The 27,360-nt window shown below is 39.7% G+C and overlaps 1 protein-coding gene across 1 annotated transcript in view; it reads left to right on the plus strand.

The window, feature by feature from the left end:
- kcnh3 (potassium voltage-gated channel, subfamily H (eag-related), member 3) overlaps nt 1–27,360 on the plus strand; it is a 106,170-nt gene that overhangs the window by 62,945 nt on the left and 15,865 nt on the right. The window contains exons 2-8 of the mRNA XM_055149234.1: nt 4,165–4,398; nt 13,075–13,209; nt 16,152–16,291; nt 16,989–17,247; nt 19,590–19,747; nt 20,735–20,936; nt 26,790–27,164. Coding sequence (XP_055005209.1) covers nt 4,165–4,398; nt 13,075–13,209; nt 16,152–16,291; nt 16,989–17,247; nt 19,590–19,747; nt 20,735–20,936; nt 26,790–27,164 — 1,503 coding nt within the window. The remainder of the gene's footprint in view (nt 1–4,164; nt 4,399–13,074; nt 13,210–16,151; nt 16,292–16,988; nt 17,248–19,589; nt 19,748–20,734; nt 20,937–26,789; nt 27,165–27,360) is intronic.

Below are 27,360 nucleotides of genomic sequence, written 5' to 3' on the forward strand. Positions count from 1 at the left end.
TGTGATTGTGCCCCAGTACAGAGAAGTCTTGTTGTTTTTCAATCTGCTTTATTATGGCGCTGTTGGGACACATAGCCCAGGGTGATCAGGTTTGGAGTGAACAAAATGGTGTGTGGAGCTGGTGGGCGGGAGCACGGAAAATCCATTTGCGGATGGTGTCGGACAAATTGGCCATGTGGTTGGACCAGAAAGGCCACTCATTTATCATTCTGAAGATGTATGGACAGAGAGTTATGGTGAAGTCTTATACAACAGGCATCCAAGTTCAGATTTTGTTAATGGATAAATGCATGAACAAATGAAGAACAGCATGGTCTCCCCAATAGCAACTTTGCTTGCCATTGTTTTTTTTGGGGGTTTTTTTTGTAATTTTTATTCAGTCTAAAATGAAATAATGGTTCAGTGATGAAACTATAAAAAAAAAAAAAAAAAAGATTCTTATGCTATGAAGAAATTGATATATATATATTATTTCATTCAGTGTTTTGAATTAAACTGCTCATCAGTTTATTTACTTTAGTTACACAAATGTCTTTTTAATTATTTGACAAAGGCTTGTTGTTCATTGGTTGGTGTATTGTGTAGTGGTCTGTCACATAATAGGGCCTGCAGACACTGTGTGTGTGTGACAGTTTGATGAGATTGAAACAGTAATGTCAGCGCTCTGCTCAGGGTCCACATCTGTCTGAGTTAGACCTGGCCGCAGGACAAACTGTCCAAAAGGGACATCTGGGTTTGTCCAACTACACTGTTTTATTGGGTTAAATGAGTTGTATTCTTTTACAATTACACACTCATGAGTAGCTATTTTTGCACACTGTAAGCTGATAATGTCACTATGATAATTAAAGGTGATGGTTACAAATGTAATATATCATATGTTGTAACTGTATGATATATAGGTTTTTGTAAGGTACTCTATAATACCCAACAACATGTTTTTATTATGATTATATAATCTATGTATCCTGATTATGAGACGCAGAATTTTGCATTTTCATACCAACATAATTCTTCACCATTTATTTTTATTTAACTAAATTGATTTGTATACATAAAGTGTTACTCCATTCCTTCTAGATGTAATAAAATTCTTTTATGATTTGCTCTTAACAGTTGTTTGTGTTATGTAGTGCTAATGTCTTGAGGAGCCTTTGGTCTCAGTCCTGGCAGCATATCCAAACACAGTGCACACAGTGACATCACTACAGGCCCCCCAGGACAATCAGAGAAAAGGGATGGGCTTCCAGCTTATGAAGAGGTGGTCAGGTTTCTTCACTGTGAGCTCAGAACATTTTAGTCGGATGTTTTCCTCTGTCTCTGAAGGCCACACAGTGAGAAGTGAAAGGGGAGAGGTGTGGATTTGTTCAAACAAGGGAGCAATTAGCTGCCAAAATGGAGGCCCCTTTGTTGTGACTGATTGTGACTAATTTATGGAATACTATCCCAGCGTCCAACTCTCCGATGGATAACTACTCACACAAACTCAGGAGACAGCAGTCGTGTTGTGTATTCAGTGTCTTTAATTTGTTTTTAATGTCAATGCTTAGATGCACGTGTTGCCATAGCCACGTTACTACTTGTAATTTGATCTATTATTTAGAATTTAGGTACCACCTGATTGTCACCATGGAGATATTTTTTATACCATATTGTGGAACATTCCAGGCAAAGTACATTGTGAACCCTCCACCAGAAACATTACAAATTGCACCCTTAAATGACACACCAACTGGATTAACAAATCGATTATTAGAGAGCATTTTAAAATACGAATGATTTGAGCTTGCTTTTACATCAGATGCCCTTCCTGGTGCAAACATTCTGTTTGTGATCAAATTAGTTTATTTTTATTAAATCATGAGGTTTACAAACCACTAATATTGGTGATTTTTTTGTTGGTTTAATTCTTATAAACAGAGACAGAACCGGTGTGAAAATGCTATGAATAAAAGAACTGAGTCCTTGGATTTGCAACATTGGACTGCTGAAAAAATCACCTTCTATTTCATTCATCAGCCTGTTGTGTTTGTTGATCAAAAACACAAAATCAATACATGGATAACAAAAGAAAGATTCAATTCTGACTACTGGACAAAGTTTTAGAGTTTCTCCGCTCATCCAACTGGCTTCTTCAGTTGTGGTCAGATTGCATAATCATTCAGCCCCCCGATGGGTGCTCTCACACCTATTAGCATACAGGCTATCACTATTTATTTTCCCTGTTTTGTTTTAGGTCTGAGGATGCAGTTATTAATAGGAGATAAATGATGTCTAAGATCCACATTCCTGTTTGAAGATGGATTGGCTTTCCAAGACAGTTAACACACAGACCTCATTACATGGACAAAAGATACCACTTAATGAGAAACAGTGAGAAAAATGTTACCATATAAGATTCAATACATTATGCGCCATTACTGAATATACATGTATATCCTCCCTCCTCCTTCAGATATTTTCTCTTCTGTTTTGGCTGTTTCTGAAAAGAGCTCAAAGCCAAATATTAAATATTTAATGTAGAGGTCTGTAGGGCCTTCAGGATTGATGGATCAATGAAAAAGCCTGGGCACACAGCGATAAATTCTTTATTTTAGTTGTTCACACATTTATTTGCCTGGGGCCATTAGCTTAGCACAGCACTGGAGAAATTTTCCACTTACTTTTTATGCACACACACACAGCGCAGTGTTAATCATCCATCAGCGATCTAAGGAGTGAGGTGCATGAACTGCCTACAGCACTCTCACGGGACCTCCTATCAACCAGATTACACACAACTTCAATTCTGACACCTTTCAATAGTGTATGTATGTATATATATATATATATATATATATATATATATATATATATATATATATATATATATATATATATATATATATATATATAGTTTAGTTTACTCTCTATCTTAATGTTACATTTTTTCAGCAACTGTGTCCAAGTAATTTTGCTTTGAATTTGGTCAGCAATAACATAATCAGCACTTGCAATTTCGCTCTTCTCCGACTGTTGCAAATGTTAAAATGTTTTTTTTACCTCCTCAAAAACATACCCAGATTTCAGTTTTGTTTCATTCACTGAGTAACCCTTTATTATTAGTCTGTCTACATCTCTAAAGCTAAAAATATTCTGTCCACCTTGTGATGTCATGTAGTGGTAATTTTTAACCTTTTTTCCTTTAGCTCAGTAGAGACAGGCAATTCCAGGGAAATCATCTAAATGGTTCTAGTGAAGTAAGTGTTTTCTGTTTGAGAGAAGAACTTGTGTGTTGAACATCTGTGAACGAAACAAAACACGACTCCAGGTATGTTTGTGATGAGGAAACAACATTATAACGTATGTTTGCATCAGTCCCTTTGCTTAGGTTGAAACAGTCCATGGTGGTTTAGCACATTTATTTATATGATGCCCTTCTTGTAGCAATTAGTGACTGGAGAGGCAAGGGCATGGCTTATCCTGAAAACAATGACAATATACTCACCTCGATCATTATGTTATATTATGCTGATTAGCAAAATATCTGCTAAATCTCACTTAAATATTAAATGATTATGTTGTGTAATATAAAAGCATGTTAATTTTTTTTAAAGATTATTGTTATTTAATCAGTTCAAGGTACATTTCCCTGTTTATATAATTTTTTTTATAAGAGCCAAGGCCCCTGCAAAGAATCTAATATTTCATTTATGCACTTTGGGAGACAGGCTTTTCTATCTGAACATCAACATAAAAGAAACACTTGATATCAAAAAGAATAATGGAGTAAGGGCCATCGCTGGTTAAGGTCTTGATTTTCTGATTGCTAACAGAACAAAATTAGACTCATGATTTTTATTCCCGAATCTTGTGAAATGTTTTAAAATGGCATTAGCTGTGCACAGTTGAGTGAGTTGAGCATGCGACAATAATTTAACAACTTAAAGGTGCATTGTGTAACTTTTCTGGTGGAGGGTTTATTAGATGCATTTCTCCATGGAAATGTTACTGCTTCATCTAGAATTTTTCAGAGTATAATATTAAACCTTTCTACCTTCATGGAGACCAAACTAGACCAAGTACAGGTCTGACCCCTACACCCCAATATGATTTTTCTTTTTTATTGTTAACAAAATAGTTTAGAGTTTTATTTACAGTGTGTCTCCCATCTTCTCTTTGCAGACAGTAACTTTGTCCTGGGGAACGCGCAGGTGCAGTCGCTGTACCCAATCGTGTACTGTTCGGACGGTTTCTGTGAACTGACTGGATATGCCCGGGCTGAGCTCATGCAAAAAAGCTGCGCATGTCACTTCCTGTATGGCCCCGAGACCAGCGACAGACTCACGGCTCAGATCCAGGGTGCGCTAGATGAGAGGCGGGAGTTCAAGACTGAGCTGGTGTTCTACAAAAAGGAAGGTAAACAAACACACAACTTTTAAAGTGGGATTAAATGGCTAAAATACACTAACAGCTACAGTTCAAACAAGCTGCTAAACTGGAAAGTGCCTGGAGGACTAAAAGGGAGAGTAAAGAGGGAAGAAATGGACCAAGTGAGTGTGAAGTCACCCATAGCATTTGGCTCCATTCAAATGAAGCTCTCCTAAGATAGAAATTATAGGGGATAAAATAGCAAAATAAAAACATGTGGATCATGTAGAGCGAGTTAATACGACCATTGTAACACCAAAATGAAGAGGCTCACTGCAGTAGGTACAGAGAGAGAAGGGTGACCATTTTTCATGTCAAATGGAGCCAGAGCTGATGGAGCCAAATAAATAGATTTATTTTAGCAGATTTCTATAAATTTCTATAAATATATATATATATGTATAATATGTAGTAATAATGTGTTCCTAACCTTCCACGGGGACTGGTCTCTCTCGCTCTCATCCAGTTCAGGTCCTCTACCAGAGGCCTGGGAGCTTAAGAGTTCTGCACAGTATCTTTGCGATTGATTGACTGATTCATTTATTCATTTATATATATATATATATATATATATATATATATATATATATATATATATATATATATATATATATATATATATATATATATAGACATATCCCTGGAGATGCCATTTACACTTTCCTTGCAAAAAAAAAAGTAAATTTAGACACAGGTATTACAGTCTTTTCTTATCTATATTAAAATTTTGTTTCCTTATCCAAAACATACCTGGAGATGTGTTTTGTTGCATTCACACATATTTAACACACAAATGCTGCACTTTTAAACTCCACACAACTTCATTAGAATAATTTGGGTAATTTCAGCCCTAGAATTGCCAATCTCTACTGAACAAAAGGTAAAAAAAAGTTTTTTTAAAAACTTGAAAACTACCACTATTTGACATTGCAAGGTGGAACAGAGCATTTTGAGCTTTGGTGTGAACATGTGAATGAAACAAAACACAACTCCAGGTATGGTTTTGATGTGGTAAAAATCATGTCTTTAAGCTTACCAAGAGTAATTTTTGAGTAATAGACCATTCATGTCTATGTTTATTTATTTATTTTTGTTGTTCAAAATATAACATTTTACAATATTAATACCATTGTTTGTATTTAACAGATGGACACTGATAAACTAGCCTCACCATTGTTGTTGTTATGCATGTCCTAAACTTCCTCATCTCCCCTGCCCTCCGTAATGCCCTTACCTTTCCACATCTCAAATGCACTTTCCCAGAGTCCATCCAATCAGACGGAGCTTACATGAGCAGCCAGGTGTGAATCAGACATGTTAGCAGCGTGAGAAGAACAAGGAGTCCCTCAAGAGCCTCATAAAACCTCTGCTTAAATGACAAAACACACCAAGCTTTGAGCAAGTAAATTACATGTCAGTTTTAGTGGTAATCGGTTGCTCCTTGGATATTAAAGTAATCAGTATTGCTTTGTAACAAAAAATCATTACTACTGTTACAACTTAAGGTGTCCATTAACAAACTAGCAGTAAATACACAGCAAATTCAAAAGTGTTAAATTCATGGTGTTGGTGTTGTTGTGAATAAAGTGAAGAAAATCCAGGTATGTTTTAATAGTCAAGAGTTATTTAAACTATGACAGTGCTGTAGAGTAAAATTAGTAGTTGTTGATTCACAGTCCATCCATCCATTTTCTTCCGCTTGTCTGGGGCCGGGTCACGGGGGCAGCAGTCTAAGCAGGGACTCCCAGACTTCCTTCACCCCAGACACGTCCTCCAGCTTCTCTGGGGTCCAGGCCAGCCGAGAGACATAGTCCCTCCAGCGTGTCCTGGGTCTTCCCCGGGGCCTCCTCCCCGGTGGGACATGCCCGGAACACCTCCCGAGGGAGGCGTCCATGAGGCCTCCGGAACAGATGCCCGAGCCACCTCAGCTGGCTTCTCTCGACGTGGAGGAGCAGCGGCTCTACTCCGAGCTCCTTCCATGTGACTGAGCTCCTCACTGTATCTCTAAGGGAGCGCCCAGCCACCCTGCGAACTAAACTCATATTGAGAGCTTGTATCCGTGATCTTGTCCTTTCGGTCATTACCCAGAGCTCATGACCATAGGTGAGAGTAGGAACGAAGACTGACCGGTAAATTGAGAGCTTCACCTTTCGACTCAGCTCCCTCTTCACCACAACGGTCCGATACAGCGACCGCATCACTGCAGACGCTGCACCGATCCGCCTGTCAATCTCACGTTCCATCCTTCCCTCACTCGTGAACAAGACCCCGAGATACTTGAACTCCTCCACTTGAGGCAAAGACTCCCCACCCACCCGGAGAGGGCAAGCCACCTTTTTCCGGTCAAGAACCATGACCTCGGACTTGGAAGAGCTGATCTTCATCCCAGCAACTTCACACTCGGCTGCAAACCGCCCCAGTGCACATTGCAGGTCCTGGTTCGATGGAGCCAACAAGACAACATCATCTGCGAACAACAGAGATGAGATCCTGTGGTCCCCAAACCGGACCCCCTTCGGCCCCTGACTGCGCCTAAAAATTCTGTCCATAAATACAATGAACAGAACCGGTGACAAAGGGCAGCCCTGGCGGAGTCCAACATGCACCGGGAACAGGTCTGACTTACTGCCGGCAATGCGAACACACCTCCTGCTCCGGTCATACAGGGACCGGACAGCCCTTAGCAAAGGGCCCCGGACCCCATACTCCCAGAGCACCCCCCACAGGACACCACGAGGGACACGGTCGAATGCCTTCTCCAAGTCCACAAAGCACATGTGGACTGGTTGGGCAAACTCCCATGAACCCTTGAGCACCCGATGGAGAGTGTAGAGCTGGTCCACTGTTCCACGGTCAGGACGAAAACCACACTGCTCCTCCTGGATCCGAGGTTTGACTATCGGCCGGATTCTCCTCTCCAGTACCCTGGCATAGACCTTACCGGGAAGGCTGAGGAGTGTGATTCCCCTGTAGTTGGAACACACTCTCCGGTCCCCCTTCTTATACAGAGGGACCACCACCCCGGTTTGCCAGTCCAGCGGCACTGTCCCCGCCCACCACGCGATGTTGAAGAGGCGTGTCAGCCAAGACAGCCCTGCAACATCCAGAGACTTAAGGTACTCAGGATGGATCTCATCCACCCCCGGAGCCTTGCCACCAAGGAGCTTGCCAACCACCTCAGTGACTTCAGCCAGAGTGATGGACGAGTCCGCCTCCGAGTCCCCAGCCTCGGCTTCCTCCTCTGAAGACGTGACAGTGGGATTGAGGAGATCCTCAAAGTATTCCTTCCACCGCCGGACAACGTCCCCAATCGAGGTCAACAGCTCTCCCCCCGCACTGTAAACAGTGTTGGTGAAGGACTGCTTCCCCCTCCTGAGGCGCCGGACGGTTTGCCAGAATCTCTTTGAGGCCGTCCGATAGTCCTCCTCCAAGGCCTCTCCGAACTCCTCCCAGCTCAGAGTTTTTGCCTCTGCAACCGCACGAGCTGCAGCACGCTTGGCCTGCCAGTACCCGTCAGCTGCTTCAGGAGTCCCACGAGCCAACAAGACCCGATAGGACTCCTTCTTCAGCTTGACGGCATCCCTTACTTCTGGTGTCCACCACCGGGTTCGGGGATTGCCGCCGCGACAGGCACCACAGACCTTAAGCCTACAGCTATGTGCGGCCGCATTGACAATAGAGGCCGAGAATGAAGCCCACTCGGACTCCATATCTCCAGCCTCCCCCGGAATCCGGGAGGACTTCTCTGGAGTTGAAAGCCCCTCTGACAGAGGGCTCTGCCAGACGTTCCCGACAGACCCTCGCTACACGCTTGGGCCTGGCAGGTCTTTCCAGCTTCCTCCTCCACCAGCGAACCCAACTCACAACCAGGTGGTGATCAGTTGACAGCTCAGCCCCTCTCTTCACCCAAGTGTCCACGGCCACACGGCCGGAGGTCAGATGACACGACTACAAAGTCGATCATCGACCTCCGGCCTAGGGTGTCCTGGTGCCACGTGCACTTATGGACACCCTTGTGCTCGAACTTGGTGTTCGTTATGGACAAACTGTGACTAGCACAGAAGTCCAATACCAAAACACCGCTCGGGTTCAGATCAGGGAGGCCGTTCCTCCCAATCACCCCTCTCCAAGTGTCACTGTTGTTGCCCATGTGGGCGTTGAAGTCCCCCAGTTGAACAACGGAGTCCCCGGTCGGTGCACTGTCTAGTACCCCTCCCAGGGACTCCAAGAAGGCCGGGTACTCTGCACTGCTGTTCGGCCCGTAGGCCGACACCACAGTGAGAGACCTGTCCCCGACCCGAAGGCGCAGGGACGCGACCCTCTCGTTCACCGGGGTGAACTCCAACACACAGCGGCTGAGCTGTGGGGCAATAAGCAGGCCCAGCTTGCCGCCGCTCCCCGCGGCCAACGCCAGAGAAATGGAGAGTCCAGCCCCTCTCAAGGAGTTGGGTTCCAGAGCCCAAACTGTGCGTGGAGGTGAGGCCGACTATATCTAGTCGGTAACGCGCAACCTCCTGCACAAGCTCAGGTTCCTTCCCCCCAGCGAGGTGATATTCCATGTCCCCAGAGCTAGTCTCCATGTCCGGAGATCTGGTCGTCGAGGCCCCCGCCTTCGACTGCCGCCCAGATCTCTCTGCACCGGCCCCATATGGCTCCTCCCGCAGGTGGTGGGCCCACGGAAGGGCGGCCCCACGTCGCTCGTTTGGGCTGTGCCCGGCCGGGCCCCATGGGGGAAGGCCCGACCACCAGACACTCGCCTTCGAGCACCCACCCCAAGCCTGGCTCCAGGGTGGGGCCCCGGTGACACTATTCCGGGCGGCGTAACTGGCCTCTGATTGGAACTCATCATGTGGGGCTTCTGATTCACGTTCACAGTGTTAACGTTAAATACTTAGAAAGTGTCTATTTTGAATATTACACTACATCAGTGTTGGGCTTTTGTAACGTTTCCAGGGGTAGAGCTACAGTCCGAGGGAGAAGCCACATTTCACCCTCCGAAGCTAAGCTAAGCTAACAGGGCAAAGCTAACAGCTAATAGAGTTTGTTTTTCAGCAGAACCTGAACTCAACGAGCCTCAAGTCCAACCATCTGAGCTCTCACATGCCCCGGGTCAGATTACTTTACCTTTTTAGGACATTCTACAGTTAATTTAATTCATAAAAATACTAAATATATTTGGTCTAATGCTAGTAGTAGTGTTGAGTAGTAGTAAGCTAATTAATTTACCTGTGACAGTCAATGTTGCCATCACTGATGTCCATGAAAATTGGGTAAAATAGCCACAAATTGTACTAAATTAAGAGTAACGTTACTTCAAAGTCTAAGTAAAAAGTAGAAGTCCAAGAAATGTGTTAAGTAGCTCAGAGTAAAAGTATTTGGGGAAACTACTCCTCAAGTAACTTAAGTTAAAAGTAACTGGACGAAACATCTAATCTGTCATTTAAAGTTAATGCAATTGCGAGGATGAAACATGAAATAGTACTCATTTTATTGTGGACCCCATATGACATGGTAAAAGTGTTCAAATTAACAATACTCAAGTTGAATTAAGACTTGAAGTTGAATTAAGAGTTGAATTTGCTGTGTAAATGTAATAATTCTGTAAAGTCTGTAAAGCTAAAAAAAATTATTTTTGTTTTGTTTTGTTTTTGTTTTATACTATTCTACCAACAAATGTGGCTAAACTTTTTGTATTGTTTGGCTTCCCAGAGAAATACATAGATTTTTCCACATTTGGTTTTATTACCACGTACCTGTTTGTACACATCCCCATTATGAAAATACTTGGCTTTCAATTATCGTCTCAGTGCAAACATGGCCTGTAATGAAATAAAGATAAGGTGTGCGTGCATACTGTATATTGATGATTGTCCTATAGCCTTATACAATGTGTTTCTTATGGACTGGTATCTGTACAGTGGACGTTCAGTACATGCTGTTATTTACCATCTTGTTCCACTATAACGAGGACCAGTCAAGCTTCATTATGTCTACTGTTTGTGCAGGGCCAGTCCTTCGATTGGCTCATTTAAATGCATTATTTACACACACAGTGCACTGTGGGAAATTAGAAATGTACTGTACTGTGAGCAACAATGGAAAGTCTAAGATTTGGGAGGAGTTTAAAAGGTCATTGGCCAAGTTACAAAACCCAAGAAAAAGGAATAATTAGGCTTGTCCATAAAACATAGTAGTCCATAAAATTCACAGTTTGTTGCAAAATGATGAAGAGACAGTCATTTAAATTATGAGAATTAAAAAGCTTTTAGGATTTCCCAATTCTTTCAAATCCAATTCTTATATAAGTAGTCCACATTTTATCATACTGGTCAGAGTGTTTACAAAAATGTAACTCTACATACTCCGTATAGTTCATTACTGAATAATGAAATAGCCTGTATTGCACAATTATTAGTTAGTATTATAGTCCCTTAAATTTTCTCTTTTCTTTTTATTCTTTTTTTTTAATTTATATATTATTTATGGACATTAATAACAAGAGATACTGACTGAAAAACAAGACAAAAGACAGTGTTGAGTGTTATATATATACTGTGTGTGTGTGTGTGTGTGTGTGTGTGTGTGTGTGTGTGTGTGTGTGTGTGTGTGTGTGTGTGTGTGTGTGTGTGTGTGTGTGTGTGTGTGTGTGTGTGTGTGTGTGTCAGAGGTGGGGACTTGCAAGTCGTGACTTAGACTTGAGTCACTATTTTTAGGACTTGAGACTTGACTTCATAAAATGGACTAAGACTTGGGACTCGACTTGGACTTGAAGGTCATTGACCTAGGACTTGACTCGCATTTTTAAATCTGAATTTGTTCTATTCTGACCATAATGATTCACACTAAGTTCTTGTCAAGGCACTTTAAAAGGAAAACTTTGCATTTCTACAACTCTAATATACTCTATAAATACTTAATTAAATATACTATGACTTTATAAGTACAATTTATCCTAAAAGTCATATAAATTGAAAAAAATCTATGCTATATTTGGTACTTTGGTTTAAAGACTTGAAATGATTTGAAGCTCAAAGCAGACGACTTGGACTTGACTTGGATTTATGAGCCAGTGACTCGAGACTCGACTTGACTCAGACTTGAGGTCAAAGACTTGAGACTTACTTGAGACTTGCAAAACGATGACTTGGTCCTATATATGTGTATGTATATGCCACTTTGATATTCTTGATAGAAAGTCAGTTATTGTGTAGATATCTCTTTGTGTCAGCTACTGCATTTATTTACTCATAACTACTGCCTTTTTGTCAAACAATTTATTTTTACCCTCAACATAATATTTTGTTAAATTGCCAGGGACAGAGCTATTGTTAAAGTAATATAATGCTAGTTGGTGAAGCACTTGAATTTGATGAAAGGGAACTGAGGTAAGAGTTAATATTGGCTCTTGTTGTTACTGAGTGTCATTTATTTAAGTTCCCCATCAAAGACAATGCAGTGGGAGAGAGGAGAGCAAGTTTCTCCCCTTGAGAGTAGGAGCTTATTTGAAGTGTGCAGGAGACTGTATGTTTAAACTCACACAGATTCAAACATGAGGCTGGGTACGTCGCAGGACTGTCACTCAAACCCTCAGCATTCACCTATGCAGATGGTCAGAGGTCCCAGTCAGGACACCCACATCAACTGTATCTGATTCAGTATCACATGTAAAAGTAGAGTAAGAATTTCCGCATTATTTTAGTACTTGAGTTTGTAATATGTTATATATATATTTTCTACTGTATGTACGGTATTGGTTGTTCTCCTAAACTATACACCTTTTCAGTAATAAATATGGTGAAAAAATAGAAGTAGAAGAAGTAGTTATAGTGCAACATATTGTATTTATTTTGCCATTTAAGGAACACATTACAGAGCAGAGAGGTAAATAGTTGGAGCCGAGCACTACCCCAAGTGTCATTGAGTGTACAGTAATCGATCCATACTGCAGATCTATAGGTTTCGACCGTAGAGTGCATAAAGAAATGTACAAAGGGAGTGTGACATCATTTATAGTGTTCGGCTGCAGTCAAATGAAATTCTCTAGGCTAGCAGTTTTAGGAATAGAATTTATTTCTGTACAAACTAGCATACTAAAAACACTAGAATCATGTAGAGCGAGTTAATATGAACATTTTATGACCAAAATGATGGGACTGCAGCAGTTACAGAGAGGGGTGAGAGTTTTTTAAGTCAGTTGGAGCTAGGTCGATGGAGCCGGAAACGCCCCTATGCTCACTTCCTATTTAGAATGTGGCGGATATCAGGTTAGCTATGTCCATTTCTATATACAGTCTATCGTTTCAGCACACTGCCATAATATGCCCCTGGAGTCTTCCTTTTCTGGTGTTCTGGTACTGAATTTTATATCATATCATCACAAATCACAGATGGAAGAAGCCCTCCTGGAGCCTATACATTTTTAGTTAATTTCTTATGTTTATGTTTAATGTGTAGAGACTACTTAGTGGCAATAAGGGTTTTGTGCTGATCTCATCATAATTAGAAAACGCTTCCGCTCTTTCCCACATCCCCTTCTTGATGTGCCTAATGCTGCTTTCATTTTGCAGAACTCATTTAGGGAATTGAGAGCAGCATTAAATGGCAATTCAAGTGTTCAGACTGACTGTGCTCTCATACAGTTTGTTTGTAACTGTGTTCCTATAGGTACTCAGTTCTGGTGTCTTTTGGACATTGTGCCTATCAAGAATGAGAAGGGAGAGGTTGTCCTGTTCCTTGTATCCCACAAAGACATCACGGACAAGAAGAAGGAGCAGAGTCCAGAGCAAGGGCCTGAAACAGGTGAGTGCACTTGATGATTTGCAGTGACATAAGGCTGGGGGGGGTGTCACACAATCCACACATTAGCAATCACTTAAATACATCTTAAGATAATCTAAAATTCAATAAAAAAAAAATACTAAATTGATTTAAAAACACATTTTCAGGAGCCAGTGATCAATACAAGTTTTCATGGTCCTGTTTAAGGTCTGATTTTCAACAAAAGATCAAATTATGTTAAAAGAAAGCTCAGATTAAAGTCTCACAAGCCTCAGATAGAGCAGTGCTTATACTTAGCATCAAACCCCCCAGAAAATGTTGATGACATCAGCTGCAAAGTATCAGTATTACTGCATTTATATTATGTAATCTTCTGATAAATGCAGAAATGTGATAATTGTGTTTTATTTCTTATAGCTGGTGTTAGCAATATTCAAGGATAAGAAAATATGATATTGCAGATTGGTGGATGCTTACTATACAAGTTGATTTAACATTGTTATTCTGGGAGCAAATAACACAATCTGAAGTTGGCAGGACAAGTCAATTGTAATGAAAATGTGCTGATCCTCCCTGTTTCAGTATCAGATAGCATTGTTTTACCCCTGCTCCAAAGCACTTCTTATTTCTCCACACTAACCCTCACATGCTGGTTAAGTCCACATAAGCACTTCTGTGATTGATGGTGGCTCTGGCTCTAGTTTTGTCACAGCCAAATTTGGGTGCACTTCACACACTGTAGGAGACTCAGACACTTACAGAAGAAAAACTTAAGAATTTGTGCCCAGGCTGGTTTTGGATTCATGACACCCCACAATCATCATGACACAAGTGATCAGGAAACAGGTCCAATATCAAGAAAGGGTTTCAAAAGAGAGGCCATGAGGATGACTTTGAAAAAGATGTCTCACCTCGCTTGCAAGAAACCTGGGAGTTCTGAAACAAAACTGTCAGAAAGCTGAATTAAATATAATTTTAACCTAACAAAGAGCTTTGAAGGAAATCATTCTTTAAAGAGAAATGATAAGATGTAACTTACCAGTCATTCACACTCAAAACATTGTCAGGAGAGGGTAATGGTGTTAGACTGTAAACGACCTCACAATTCATTATGCATATAGTTTCACAACTGATAAAGATTGTTAGACATGTTATAAATAATATAAAGGCACAGTCCAAGTTGACTGTTGTAATTGTGAAACCAGTTTATGGTGCAGGATTAACCAGGACTAGAACAGGACAAACCCAAGACTACCTCTGGACTAAACTGGCCTCAAACAAGTCTGAAGATCCTATATTATGCAAAATTTTCTCTTGTGAACTTTAAGTCATGTTATAATGTTGTTATCTCATCAAAAACATACCTGGAGTCATGTTCTGTTGCATTCACACATGTTTGAGTAATCCTTTATTAGTCTACACCTTCAAATCTCAAAATTCTCTGTTCCACCTTGTGATGTTATGTAGTAGTAGTTTCAAGTTAACTGCTGCCTTTTTCCTTTTGTTTAGTACAGACAGGCAATTCCTGGGCTGAAATTATCCAAATGATTCTAATGAAGGTATATGGAGCTTAAAACACTGTGGAGCACCTCCTGTATTATTGTATTACTACATGACATCACAAGGTGGAACAGAGTATTTCCTGTTTAAGAGAAAGCACTTTTATGTGTTAAATATGTGTGAATGAAACAAAACACAACTCCAGATATGTTTGTGATAAGGAAACAACATTATAACAGATCAGAAAATAAAACTTCAGTAGTGGATGTATAGCAACGGTGCGCTGTTAAATGACATGAATTCCACCCATGTTCTCACTAACGCTGTACGCTTTGGTGTGTCTATAGCCTCTTAATCAGCAGTCCAAGTGCGCCCTTCACGGCAGCCTGAGTCATTTCTATAGGGTGACCCTTTTACTGAAAGCTCACCTTGTTGAGTTCAACCCGAGTTTCCCGTCGCCATTGGTAACCGTTTGCCATCGGTCTGTGTGACCTTTTGCACTGCCGCTTTAATCTTTGTGAGTGTGCCTTAAATCTCTGCCCACTTTTATCTCCCTGGTACCATTAAGTTTGGTAGTTTAACCCTGTAGACCTACTATTATTGTGCTCCTGTCCCTTCATACTCTATCCTTAACTTTAAAAAGCATTGTGTACTATTTATTACTGTAGTTTATAGACTACTATAAAGCCTTTTACAGAGAGAAAGATTGTCACACTCAGTTCTGTCTTCTGTTGCATCAAAGCCATTTCAAATATCCTGTACTGATACAATGAGCAAATTGGATTTAGTGGCCCAAATGAAAATGATTGGGTTACAAGGGAGGGTATTTGCCAAACATGACTTGGTAATAGGGATGGAGTGGATTATTCATTAATGCTAAAATCGAAGGAAGCACAATTATAGGGTTACATAATACATTTAGACACAGCACCACCCTTTCAAATATGACTAAAGGATCAAATTTGCTCAACCAACAATGGGAATTGGTATAAATCTATTGGGGAAACAAACAAAGTGACTGATTGTCCTGAGCAGTGTGTGATGTGAGAGCCAATGGTCAAAATAAATGGACTTTTCTGACTGCAGGGACTGTGTAGCACATGCCCAAAAGGGACTACGACCTGTTTTGTTTTCCTTGTGTCATTCTTTCCTCCCTCTTGCCACTTGTTTATGTCAAGCTACTTCATCTCAGTCTGAAAACATAAAATATAAATATATATATGTCCTTGAATATTATTACCATATATTGCTGTCTACAGTCTTTTTACTGGTAAGTGATGAATGGTTACAAACAGTATATAGCACTGTTTACATTATTCTAAATAAAGTATTTGTTTTTTTCTTGGGAGAGACGTAAAGCATATTCAAAATAAAGAAGTAATCAATATTTGTTGATATATATACTTTGAAAAACTCTGAAGTTGCTACTTCTGCTTCTATCAGTAGTTCTTTGTGCTCCTCAGATGAAGAGACCGGGCTGGAGGTGCACCAGGTCACTCGACCTCCAGGGTTCAATGCAAACCGCCGCCGCAGCAGGGCTGTTCTCTATCACCTCTCTGGACACCTGCAGAAACAGGACAAGAGCAAACTCAAGATCAACAATGTGAGTGCCGTATGCATTCAGAGCACTGGATTACGGACTGTGACGGCCCAAGGTTGAGCTGGAGCGGAGCTGTGTCTGACAGTTCAGTGCAATGGGCAGCCTCATTTGCAAAAAAATAAAATTGTTTGCAGTAATATGTGAAAGACAGAACCATAATCAGTGGCATGTACCACAGATTAAAGAGTTTACCAGTTTATTTCTTCCTGTATTTAGTTTGTCACAGTAATAGCTGCAGCATCAGGCTGTACACATGTAGCAGATGGTCTCAAGGTCACCACTCATACGCTACTGTGGTGAGACTTTAGGTCATGGTGCACTGATTTCTGCTGATCTCAGTGGGTAAAAACGCAGACTCATCTGTTCTGAGAAAGATTCACAATCAAGATCAGTTACACTGCAAATAATAATGAAGGATGAACCAAGAGAGTTGCTGAATTCTTAATACCCAAGTTATCCAAAACATGCTGTTTTCGAACAAGCTGTATGAAAAATTCTCTTTACTGTTCTACTTGTTTGTGAGTGTGAAAACAAGTCATATTTTGTCTAGGTCAGAGCATTTCCAAAACTACAGCCCTTGGGGAGTGTTCAAGGTCTTTAGCAGCCTGTAACTTTTAAATGTTGTTGAGGTGGGTGCATATTAGGCAGATTTCGATGTTATTATGTGTAATCTTTATGTATATTGTATTTATTGACCCAGAACATGTTTGGAGAGAAGCCCCCGATCCCTGAGTACAAGGTGGCGGCCATCCAGAAATCTCGCTTCATCCTCCTTCACTATGGGACGTTCAAGGCGGGCTGGGATTGGTTGATTCTTCTGGCCACCTTCTATGTGGCCGTCACTGTGCCCTATAACGTGTGTTTCACTGTGGGAGGGGGACGGGACGAGGGCAACATCAACGCCCCACGGAGCCCCCCCAGCGTCAGCGACATCCTGGTGGAAATCCTGTTCATTTTAGGTCAGTATTTCAATTTTTGTCTGTAGATTTGCTAGTAAAATGTGTATGTTGATAAATCAAGAGATGGAAATTGTACTTTTAAATATACTTTTTTTATACTACTATTACTAGTGTATATATATATATATATATATATATATATATATATATATATATATATATATATATATACTACTAGACTTTTGTATAATATGTATACTTTTAAAGTACACTACCAGTTTGTTTACTACTTTTTTTATACAGAAGACATCAAACATATGAAGTAAGATTATGAAGCAAAGAAAAGTAGCGCTACAATTTACAAATATATTTTATATTCAGATCCTCAAATTAGTCTTCCTTTGCTTTGCTGAAAAATATTTAGTAGTTATTTAACTTTTTTTTACGTTTTTCGTTACTAAATTATTTTATATATTTTGCTTCATACATCTGATGTTTTCTGTATGTATATAAAAAGTAGAAAGTGGTAAGAAAAAAGAAGACATTGAATGAAACAGTAGGCTCAATCTTGCCCCAATTTGAGCACTAGGGCAGGCGTCCCAGGTCGGGCTGTACTCTGCTGGAGGCTGGAGTGGGATGGTACAGGTACATATATGGTGATGACATCTGAACTATGACCGCTGTGGTGTTTAAAAATTACAGCCAGTGATGTAATGTAATGTAATGTCTGCAGTCTTTGTGTTTCGAACACTCTGTGCGCACTTAGCTCCCTTCTCATGCAGACACACAAAAGCATTTATCATCCTAATATATTTCCACATTGCTTTTCAGTGGACTAGTTTGATGTTTATTTTTACGATTCTGAGAATTTACTGAACGTGCCACACCAAGCCCTCATTCTGTTCCATTCCACCTGATATTCAGCCACGGCACACCTCTTGTTTAGAGCTCCACGCTCCACACTTGCACTAGTGCTAAGATCGGGGGCAAGATCAGGCCCAGTGTGTGCAAACCTTTGCCTGATGCTGTTTTTGAACTTACAATACAAGTCAAAAGTTCGAACACACTCTCCCATTCCCTTTACTATATCATTCTTTGCTACATAATTCCATATACGGTATCTTATTTCATGTATTGGATGTATTCTATATGTATCCACAAAATAGAAAGTAGTAAACATTTAGCAAAAAACATTGACCTTAAGGGTGAGTGCAAACTTTTGACAGGTAGTTGATAATATTTTATGCAGATTTTGACAAATTACCATAAGGGGTAGTATCAAATCAATGCCAAATTGTCATAGTCAAGTGCACACTGGGGGATTTTTGCTGTAGCATTCCCAAAAAGAAAAAAAGAAGCTAACAAGAATTACATAATGTGACACAATAATCAAATGTATCACAACTGAGCTGTATTGTTTCAGCCATCTTTTGAAATCCTTAAAAGCCTTTACATAATTGTGCTTGACTTTGTATTCATACAACTCGTACAAACTGTCTCATCATATTCCTAAAGAAAACAGTAACAAGTTGCAAGAGAGTCATTTGTCAATACCAAAGTTTAATTGTACTTTTTGTTATTATTCCCACTCAGCAGTAAAAGGATATGAGGCATTACACTGGACAATTATGTCTGATGGCAAACTCATTTCCCTCAGAGTTCGTCTCCGTCCACCTCACTGTACAAAACTTATGAGTGCACTTTAAAGGACCATTTAGCTTAATGGAACCGAATGGCACAAACGGCAACAATAAAACTCTATAGGCGCCCTGCAGTAAAGTTACAGAGATTTGTCAGTTAATTTCTTTTTGGAATAATAAAAGGTTAAGCTAAGTTATGACAAAATGTGTACATTATTTCAATTAGTGTTTGTGGTAGTATGGCACTGTAGTAGTGACAAAGCAGTAGTAGTGAGTGGAAGCCAACTCGCAACGTATATGTTGGGAATGGCTTTGAGCTCAGGTTACACTTTTGTTAATAATAAAAATAAGGCGGTTAAAGAAACCAAAACTGTTCATATTGTGTAGAATAGTTGTTTTAAAGCAAACAACTGAACAAATTATTTTCATCCTGCCTTCCCAAACTGCCTCAAATTGTCTCAAAGAAAAAAAAAAACAAAAAAAACATATACAGCACAAATGGACACTTGACCTCTGGTTTTTGGGTCTACCATTGTCTAATATATCTAATATACTGTATAGCTCTATTACCATTCGACTATTATAATAATGAAGTAGTTGTTAATCCTCTCATTTTTTGTCAGGTTCAGGTTAAACATGTGTGGATTTAAAAAAAAAAAAAAAAAAAAAAGTATTTCTTTGGAAAATACAATGTAAGTAATTGGAAAAACGCGTTCACAATTGTAAAATCTGAAAACCATTCATCTGTGTAAATTCTTTCAGACATTGTGCTAAACTTCCGCACTACCTTTGTGAGCACGTCTGGTCAGGTGGTGTATGACGCCCGCTCCATCTGTGTCCACTATGTCACCACCTGGCTGTTTGTGGACCTCATCGCGGCTCTTCCCTTTGACCTGCTGTACGCTTTCAACGTCAGTGTGGTGAGTCATGCCTCTGTGCACCTCCAGGGGGCGTAATACTTGTTTATATTCATCAATAAGCTTACCAGACATCTGTGACACAATACAGGGGGTTGGCAAATCAGCCCTCTCATCTTATATCGGCTATGAAAGGACAATCTTATGAATCTCAATAGTTCATTTTCCATGTGCCAAGTTTTGAGACAGAACACAATGGAGCATAATGTCAAACCCTCCCCTGTGAGTCTCACATCCACACCACAGCCAAACTCCTCCACTGCAGACACCTGGCCCCGAGCCAAGCCAAGATGATGCTGAGTTTGATTTCCCCCATGCTTCAGAAATGAAAAAAAAAAACAACAAAAAAAAAACTTTAGGCTGAATTGCATTTGACATAAAGTCGTACAATCACTTAACAGATTCTTATATGCAGTAATATGCAAAGATAGCTTTGAATATTGAAAGATGTATCATTGGTCTAAAATTCCACTCTCCAAAAGAGATCAAAATCTGCAACTAAATTATTCATACTCTTGTTGATCCACTGAAATTAGAATTTTCTGAAACAACAAGTTGACCAAAGAATCTAATAGAGCAGTGACTGTATTTACATGCACACCAAAAATCTAATCTTTTTCTGATTTTAAATTATTGTAATGTAACGTAAACAGTCAGTAAACATCAGATGTGAGTAGTCTGATTTCTTTCTCATTGTTCGCACATGTGCAGAAAATTATGCAAGATTAGACGTGTTAATTTTGAAATTCATTGTTTGCCTTCCAAATACAACAGTTACTCCATTATCTACAAATCCACTAATTGACTAACATGTGTTTGTGATTATCAGATCAGAACAGATTTCTTTTGTGCTTGTAAACACACCGCAATAATCAGATCTATTTCTTGGGAAACTTGATTATTTATTAGGATTATTACTTTTTTTATGGCCACTGTTGCAAAGTCCTTTTCCTACCTGATAAACGTATTCATGTAATAATTTGTTTGTAGTACTTTGGAGTGAACCTGCTGAAGACGGTGCGGTTGTTGCGGTTACTGAGGCTGCTGCAGAAGTTGGAGCGTTACTCCCAGTACAGTGCAGTGGTGCTGACTCTGCTCATGTCCATGTTTGGGCTGCTGGCACACTGGATGGCCTGTGTGTGGTACTTCATCGGACGCAGGGAGATCGGGAGCCCGGGGTCCTGGGACATTGGTCAGTGCTCTTTATATATGTTCTTTATACTAATCATGCATAAGGCAGGCTTTTTGAGTTTAATAAATGTTTTGATTAACAGGATATATATGGTATTAAGCAGCAAAGTTTGATCCTCAAAGTTGAATTCAATTCAGAAATAGTTGTCAAAAGTAAGGATTAGATAAGCAGCCATATAATGAGACTTATGTGATAGGACAAAGTCATTCAATAGGAGCTCTGGTGAAATGTTCTTGAACCACATACTAGAAGGGCATATGGTCATATATGGTCATAAAGTCACTTGGTATGAGACACAGAACACATAATATTGGCAGCCTGAAGAAATTCTTGACAACGGCTTTGTGTCTTCATATTTAGTGTCACTTTTGAAAGAAAACAAATGTTTCAAGGATTTTATTTGATCAACTACTTGTTGCAGCAGAGTCTAAACAACAGCATGACAGAAAGTTTGTCTGTATTACGCACATAATTATTATTATATTGTGGAAAATAATGCTATACTATGTAGCATATATGGTATCACATTAACTGTAAATCAATTATTTCCTGGGGCCTGCATATTACTTTGTGTTTATAGTCTATATACAAAGCCATTACATTAGATATTTACCGATGTCTAAAAGTAGCTTGTGTAGATGAGTATTATTACTCCAAAGAGAATTGTGGTCCATTTCCTCTTTGGTCGGAAAGCTTTTAGTCTGCATTTGTTTACTGCTGCCACATTTCACTGCTACTCAGAGTGTACTCTGAATATTCAGCCATGATAAAAAAGGATAAAGAGAAGATGAGATCCACAGAGCACGGAAAGGAACACTTTCAACTTTCCAAATAATGTTTTTCCCAGATTAAATTGTAGATTTGAATTTCTGATGACTCTTCTCTTATCTAATGAACTCTATTAACTAAAGGAGGCACATTTCACTGACACACAGAGACACTGTAATTACAATGGGTTTGTTTCTTCACAGAAATTTAGGAAAGACAAGAATAGAAGAAAAAAAGGGACAGACAGTTCAGAGACAGATGTGTTGAGTAGTTTAGAGACAGTGACACTGTGGGATGAACAGGGCCAAAGCAGGGGGTAGCTAGAGCCTAAGATGTGGAGGAATGAGTTTTAATGAGGTCCTGATTTAATGAGGTCCCATGTACCGATATGTTACTGGTATCAGATATCACTGCTACTACTACGGTACTGAACATTTTGATCAGATATCGGTTCAGTCAATATCCTATTTTGGTCAATACATTTGTGTAATATTAATTGTGGTCCAAACACCTAGTGATATTGTTCTGTAGTTACTTAAAATGATAAATAACAGTTTCAAAGCACGTTTAGATAAAAAAATAAATAAATTAACCATACGCCATATGTTTAAAGGAAATAAATTATAGTTTCACTTTATTTAGTCTCTGCCCTATTATTGGTTGATATTGGCTTTTAAAGCCAAAGCATCTGCATCGTAACAGAAAAAGCTGTATTGGTGCGTTCTTAGTTCAATGAGCCATCACAAATTATTCTTGTCAAACTCATCATTAGTTGCTCCATAATATATTCCTCATTACCATAACTATACAATAGATGTTTTCATTAAACTTCTCAAGGGTAACGGTCAGTGCACATAGTAATTCATAACTATATTATTACACTACTACTCACTTCCTTCTTCTTCTTCTTGGCTTGTCACTGATTCTGATCGTACGTAACACAGTCAGTGTATCTTTATGCCCCATCAATACTGCATTCAGAAAGAGAAAACGTCCAGTGGACACACAGGACCAGGCTGACCTATTGGTGACACAGGCTCTTTCACCACAGCGCTCTGATATCGGCATGTCCATACAGCGGAGGCCCTTTCTCTGCCAGTCACTTGGAGATAGTGTATGTCAGTGGCACAGTTCGACATCAATATTTAAAGCGGAGCAGAGCGAGGGCTGTTCATATAACTGCTGCTGTGAACGTCAGGCTTCGTGGAGCATGAATTAGAGAAAGTGAAGAGTGACAAGTATTACAGTATCATAGCACACTAAGGCACATTATGGATAATTATAAAGTACCTTTTACTTAGCCTATAGCTGTCTCCATTACATAGACGTTTAATCATTATAATTCTAGTTCTCAAAGTGAATATTCTCTTTTGCCTTTGGAGAGTTAAGTGAAGAGTGAATATTTTTTGTGACACCTCTAAATATAGTTGAATAAGTGTACAAAAATATAGGCCAGGCTGCCTGCGTATGCTTTTATAATGTTACATTTACCCCAAAAGACCTGCAATCATTTCAGTTCAGTGTATTTAAAAAAAAAAAAAAGATAACATTGTATATTACTTTGAGTCTTTGTCACCTTTACATCAAAATAGATATGATATTTTATTTTTTCATATCTATTTTTTATGTGACAACTGATAAGACAAGATTAGATTCTTAGAAATAGAATCCCACCTTCAGATTACTGTGAAATCTCTTCTTTTTTCAAGAATCTTTACATATATCCTCCCTGAGTAGTCTGCTGAAACACATTAGAATCTGGACAAGTGTCATGCATGCACTGTGAGCTGCTATGGAGTAACTAGCACCATGGACAGCTTGTGATCGTGAATTCAGCACCATGGACAGAGGCAGAGGCTGAACACTGCAGTTTCTATGTGAACATCACTGAAGTGTCATATATCTCAAACCCTGCTCTCCATTACACCAGCAGACAGGGCTGTTCTTTCACACAGAGCGTGAAATAGTCATGTTTGGTTCATAGTCCAATCCATTATTCCATTATTTTATTTATTTTAAGCCTCTGTTTTAACACAAAAGTTTGTATCATGAGTTATTGTTATCAGCTCTAACTTATTTGGTACTTTTGCTCCCTGATACAACTGTTTCAATAGTAACAGTTCTCTAGAATTTGATTATGTAAAAGTCACTGTTTTTGAATATGTGTTGAACCTCGTTTATTTGGCTCCATAAACTTGCCATATTATTTTTATGAGTTCAAGTTCATACATCTTCAAGCAGCCAAGTGTCTTGATTATTTTGATCCCCATTAAAATCTGCAGCACATTGCAACAGCTTCTCTTCTTGGGATCATTTAATTTTTTTCACAATGACCCAACTAAAAACAATTACATTTTTACACCGAACTAACTATAAAAACTAAAAACACAATTTCTGGAATTGTAATAACAATAACGATTCCAGATAAAACATGAAATTACATGAAAACCAGCTCACACTTGCTTTATTCACATAGTTTCCAACATTTGTTGCCAGCTATGCTTTCTGAGTTGCTTTTTGAACCTATACCCCCACTTTGTCCCCTTATATTCAGTGGTAAATGATTCCATTCCTTCATTGCTGCAAACTTCAATGTACTTGGTGGTCCTGATTCGTTCTACATTTTGAAACAGAGTGAAACATTGCCCTTCAAAATCCCTTGTTGAATAACAATGAGTATTTTTACTGAAAGTGAGTTTGGGGTAGAATATACAGTGTGTCTGAGTTGTAGTAATATTTCTTAAAAAGTTTGTTTTTGCATAGAGCCATCTAGAAAGCCAAGAAAGTAGTTTATGTATTTAGCAGCATTAGCCCTAAAAGCATATTTTAGCACCACACGTGCAGCTCTGTTTTGCACTAGCTGTAATTTTCTCACATTATCCAATGAAGTATTTGACCAAATGACTGCACAATGATCCAAATGAGACAAAACTGGGCTCTGAATGACATATGGGATGATTTGTTTAGTTAAGTACAGTATTTTGAACATATTTTTATTGCTGCTAGACTGCTTCCCATTTTAGAGACCATGCTGTTTACTTAATGGTCCCAGTACAGTTGCCTGTCTATCCAGACTCCAGACTCCTCCACTGTTTCAAGGTTGTATACGTTATAGAGAGATTTAGCTGAGATTTGGCTCTTATGGAATGTTTAGCCCAATGACAATGCTTGTTGTTTTTCCAACATTCAAAATGAGTTTGTTGCTTTTGAATAATGGCACCACTTTCTAGCACTTGCAAAAAAATTAATGCACTGCACTTGAGTTTAGAGAAGACGATGTCATGTGGATAGACCCAGTAATTACTGATATATTGATCAGTTCAACAGATCTGCAATCTGACAGTTAAACAAGGGATCCCACCCTAGAATTCTGATGTGTTCTCCAGCTCAATTATAAACTATAAAGACTGTTGCAATGTCATGTGAATGTAACCTCTTTGTCCTTCGGGACAGGTACCAAGAGAACACTGGTTTGTGAGTTCTGATTTAAATGCAGCTGATGTAATATAGGGGAATATTTTAATGTAAATTGATATGGGCTGGTGTTGAGTTACTGGAATAGGATAATTCACTGTATTTCTGCATGACTGTTGAGATTAGATGGGGGGAGTGGCTTGTATGTGAATGTTATCTCAGAATCCATTATCACATGACAACCCGCACATGAGTAATGTACAGAGTGCTCTGTGTTTCCCCCCTGAGTGACGGGATAAAAGGAAGTCCTTGTACCTTATTTGTTATCAGTACACACACAGTTCAGCCTTCGTCTTGTCCGTGACTCCAGAGTGCTGCACAGGTTAAGAGCTGCTAATGACAAAGTAATTAGAAAACTACTCAGGTGTTAAATCCTCTAATGTTGTTTGTTTGGTTGTGACTCTTCTCCCAGCTCAGTTGTCAGAGTCTGCAGGCAGTGACACATGACAGCAGCAGGTACACACCAAGTAGTAAACACATGCACACACACACACACACACTCACACACACGCACATACATGAGCAAGCACACATGCATGTGTACACACACAGGTCACACTGGTCTTGGAATATAAATATGTAAAGCTTTGCATCCTCTGCCCTGGTCTGCACATACACACATATGCAATGTGATTTGTTTTGCCCCTGGTGTAACTTGCGGCTTATCATTTCTGTCGGTCCATTTTTCAATATAGCTTTACCTTTTGTTCTAGTTCCTTTGTGCCTTGTCTGTCCTTAGTTTCACTATTCTCTTTGTAGAAAGTTGGTTTAAACTATTTTGATTGTTGTCTATTTTATGAAACAATTTTAATGATGCCTAATCAGTTATTCTGAAGGATGAAGAATGTCAATTCCAAAAAAGATTGGAGATGCTCTCAGACAAAGTGAAATGTTGGCATTATTTTTAGGTCTGAGCACCAGAAGCTGGCGAAGGGTCTATTAGTATCACAAAGCGATGCAATGATAAGAGTAGTCGGAAAGTGAAATGATGTGAAGTGATTTGCCTGTAGTGACCAGGTACACCCACCATGACGCAGGAATGTGCCAGAGCTTTTTGAAAATGACTAGTTTAATACAGTATATAGAAAAAAGCGGAACACTGTTCTTACACATTTTTTACCTAGTGAACAGTGGCAAAATTTGCCCAACATTCAAACTTGTGCTTCATAACTGCCCCAGGAAAACACTGTGCTCATGGTAAAAGCACAAATGCAACAACAGACAAATGCTCTATGCATTTTGATGGGGATACACGTATACACTCACATAGAGTATCAACAAATAGGGTTCTATTTCTGAAATATACACGTACCAAGTGTTGGCAGTGTGGCCGTCCTCATTCATTTTTAATGCATTCTAAAAAATATGTGTTCAAAAGTTGTAGTTTTACGCTTCAATAGGGTGAAATTTTATTAATGTATTTTTTTGAAACTTTAGGGTATAGGAAAGATGGCCAAAAAAAAAATGCAGGGCGCAGTGTTTGCACAGCGTTGGTACAGCGTTGGCGCACGTGCGGGCCGATCATTGCCACTTGCGACTATATTTGTTTTTTGTTTCCATGTATGACAGGTCCTATTTGCTATGGTTAATATACTTTTTTCTCTTGTTCAGGTTGGCTGCATGAACTGGCCAAGCGCCTGGGCACTCCTTACTTCCTGTCCCCCTCTCCCACCCTGGTTCCGGGGGTGGTAAGCAGCCTGCAGCCCAACAGCAGCCAGTGGAACCTGACCGGGCCAGAGGTGGTGGCGCAGACCTCCTGGAACTCCTCTCAGTACTTTGGGAATATATCGGCAGCAGATGTTGTGTCCGGGGCAGGTGCAGGGGGCGGGGGCATGGGGGTCCTGGCAGGGGGTCCTTCTATGCGCAGTAGCTATGTGACCTCTCTGTACTTCGCCCTGAGCAGTCTGACCAGCGTGGGCTTCGGGAATGTGTCAGCCAACACTGACTCGGAAAAGATTTTCTCCATCTGCACCATGCTCATTGGAGGTTTGTGGTCTTACCTTTCTCTTTCTCTTTTGTATTAATAGCCCAGATGCAATTGTTTCTCCTTTTGTACTGTGTATTTTACTAAGTAATAATAATATATGTAACAAAAACATAATGTCCTACAATTTTATGGGCTATGTTTTATAACGCTAAACATAGTCCATAGTAATGTCAGATTTTGATTTATAAAAATGTA

The sequence above is a fragment of the Boleophthalmus pectinirostris genome, unplaced genomic scaffold (assembly GCF_026225935.1).
Source record: "Boleophthalmus pectinirostris isolate CB_2022bp ecotype Guang Dong unplaced genomic scaffold, ASM2622593v1 HiC_scaffold_1, whole genome shotgun sequence".
NCBI classification, from domain to species: Eukaryota; Metazoa; Chordata; class Actinopteri; order Gobiiformes; family Gobiidae; genus Boleophthalmus; species Boleophthalmus pectinirostris.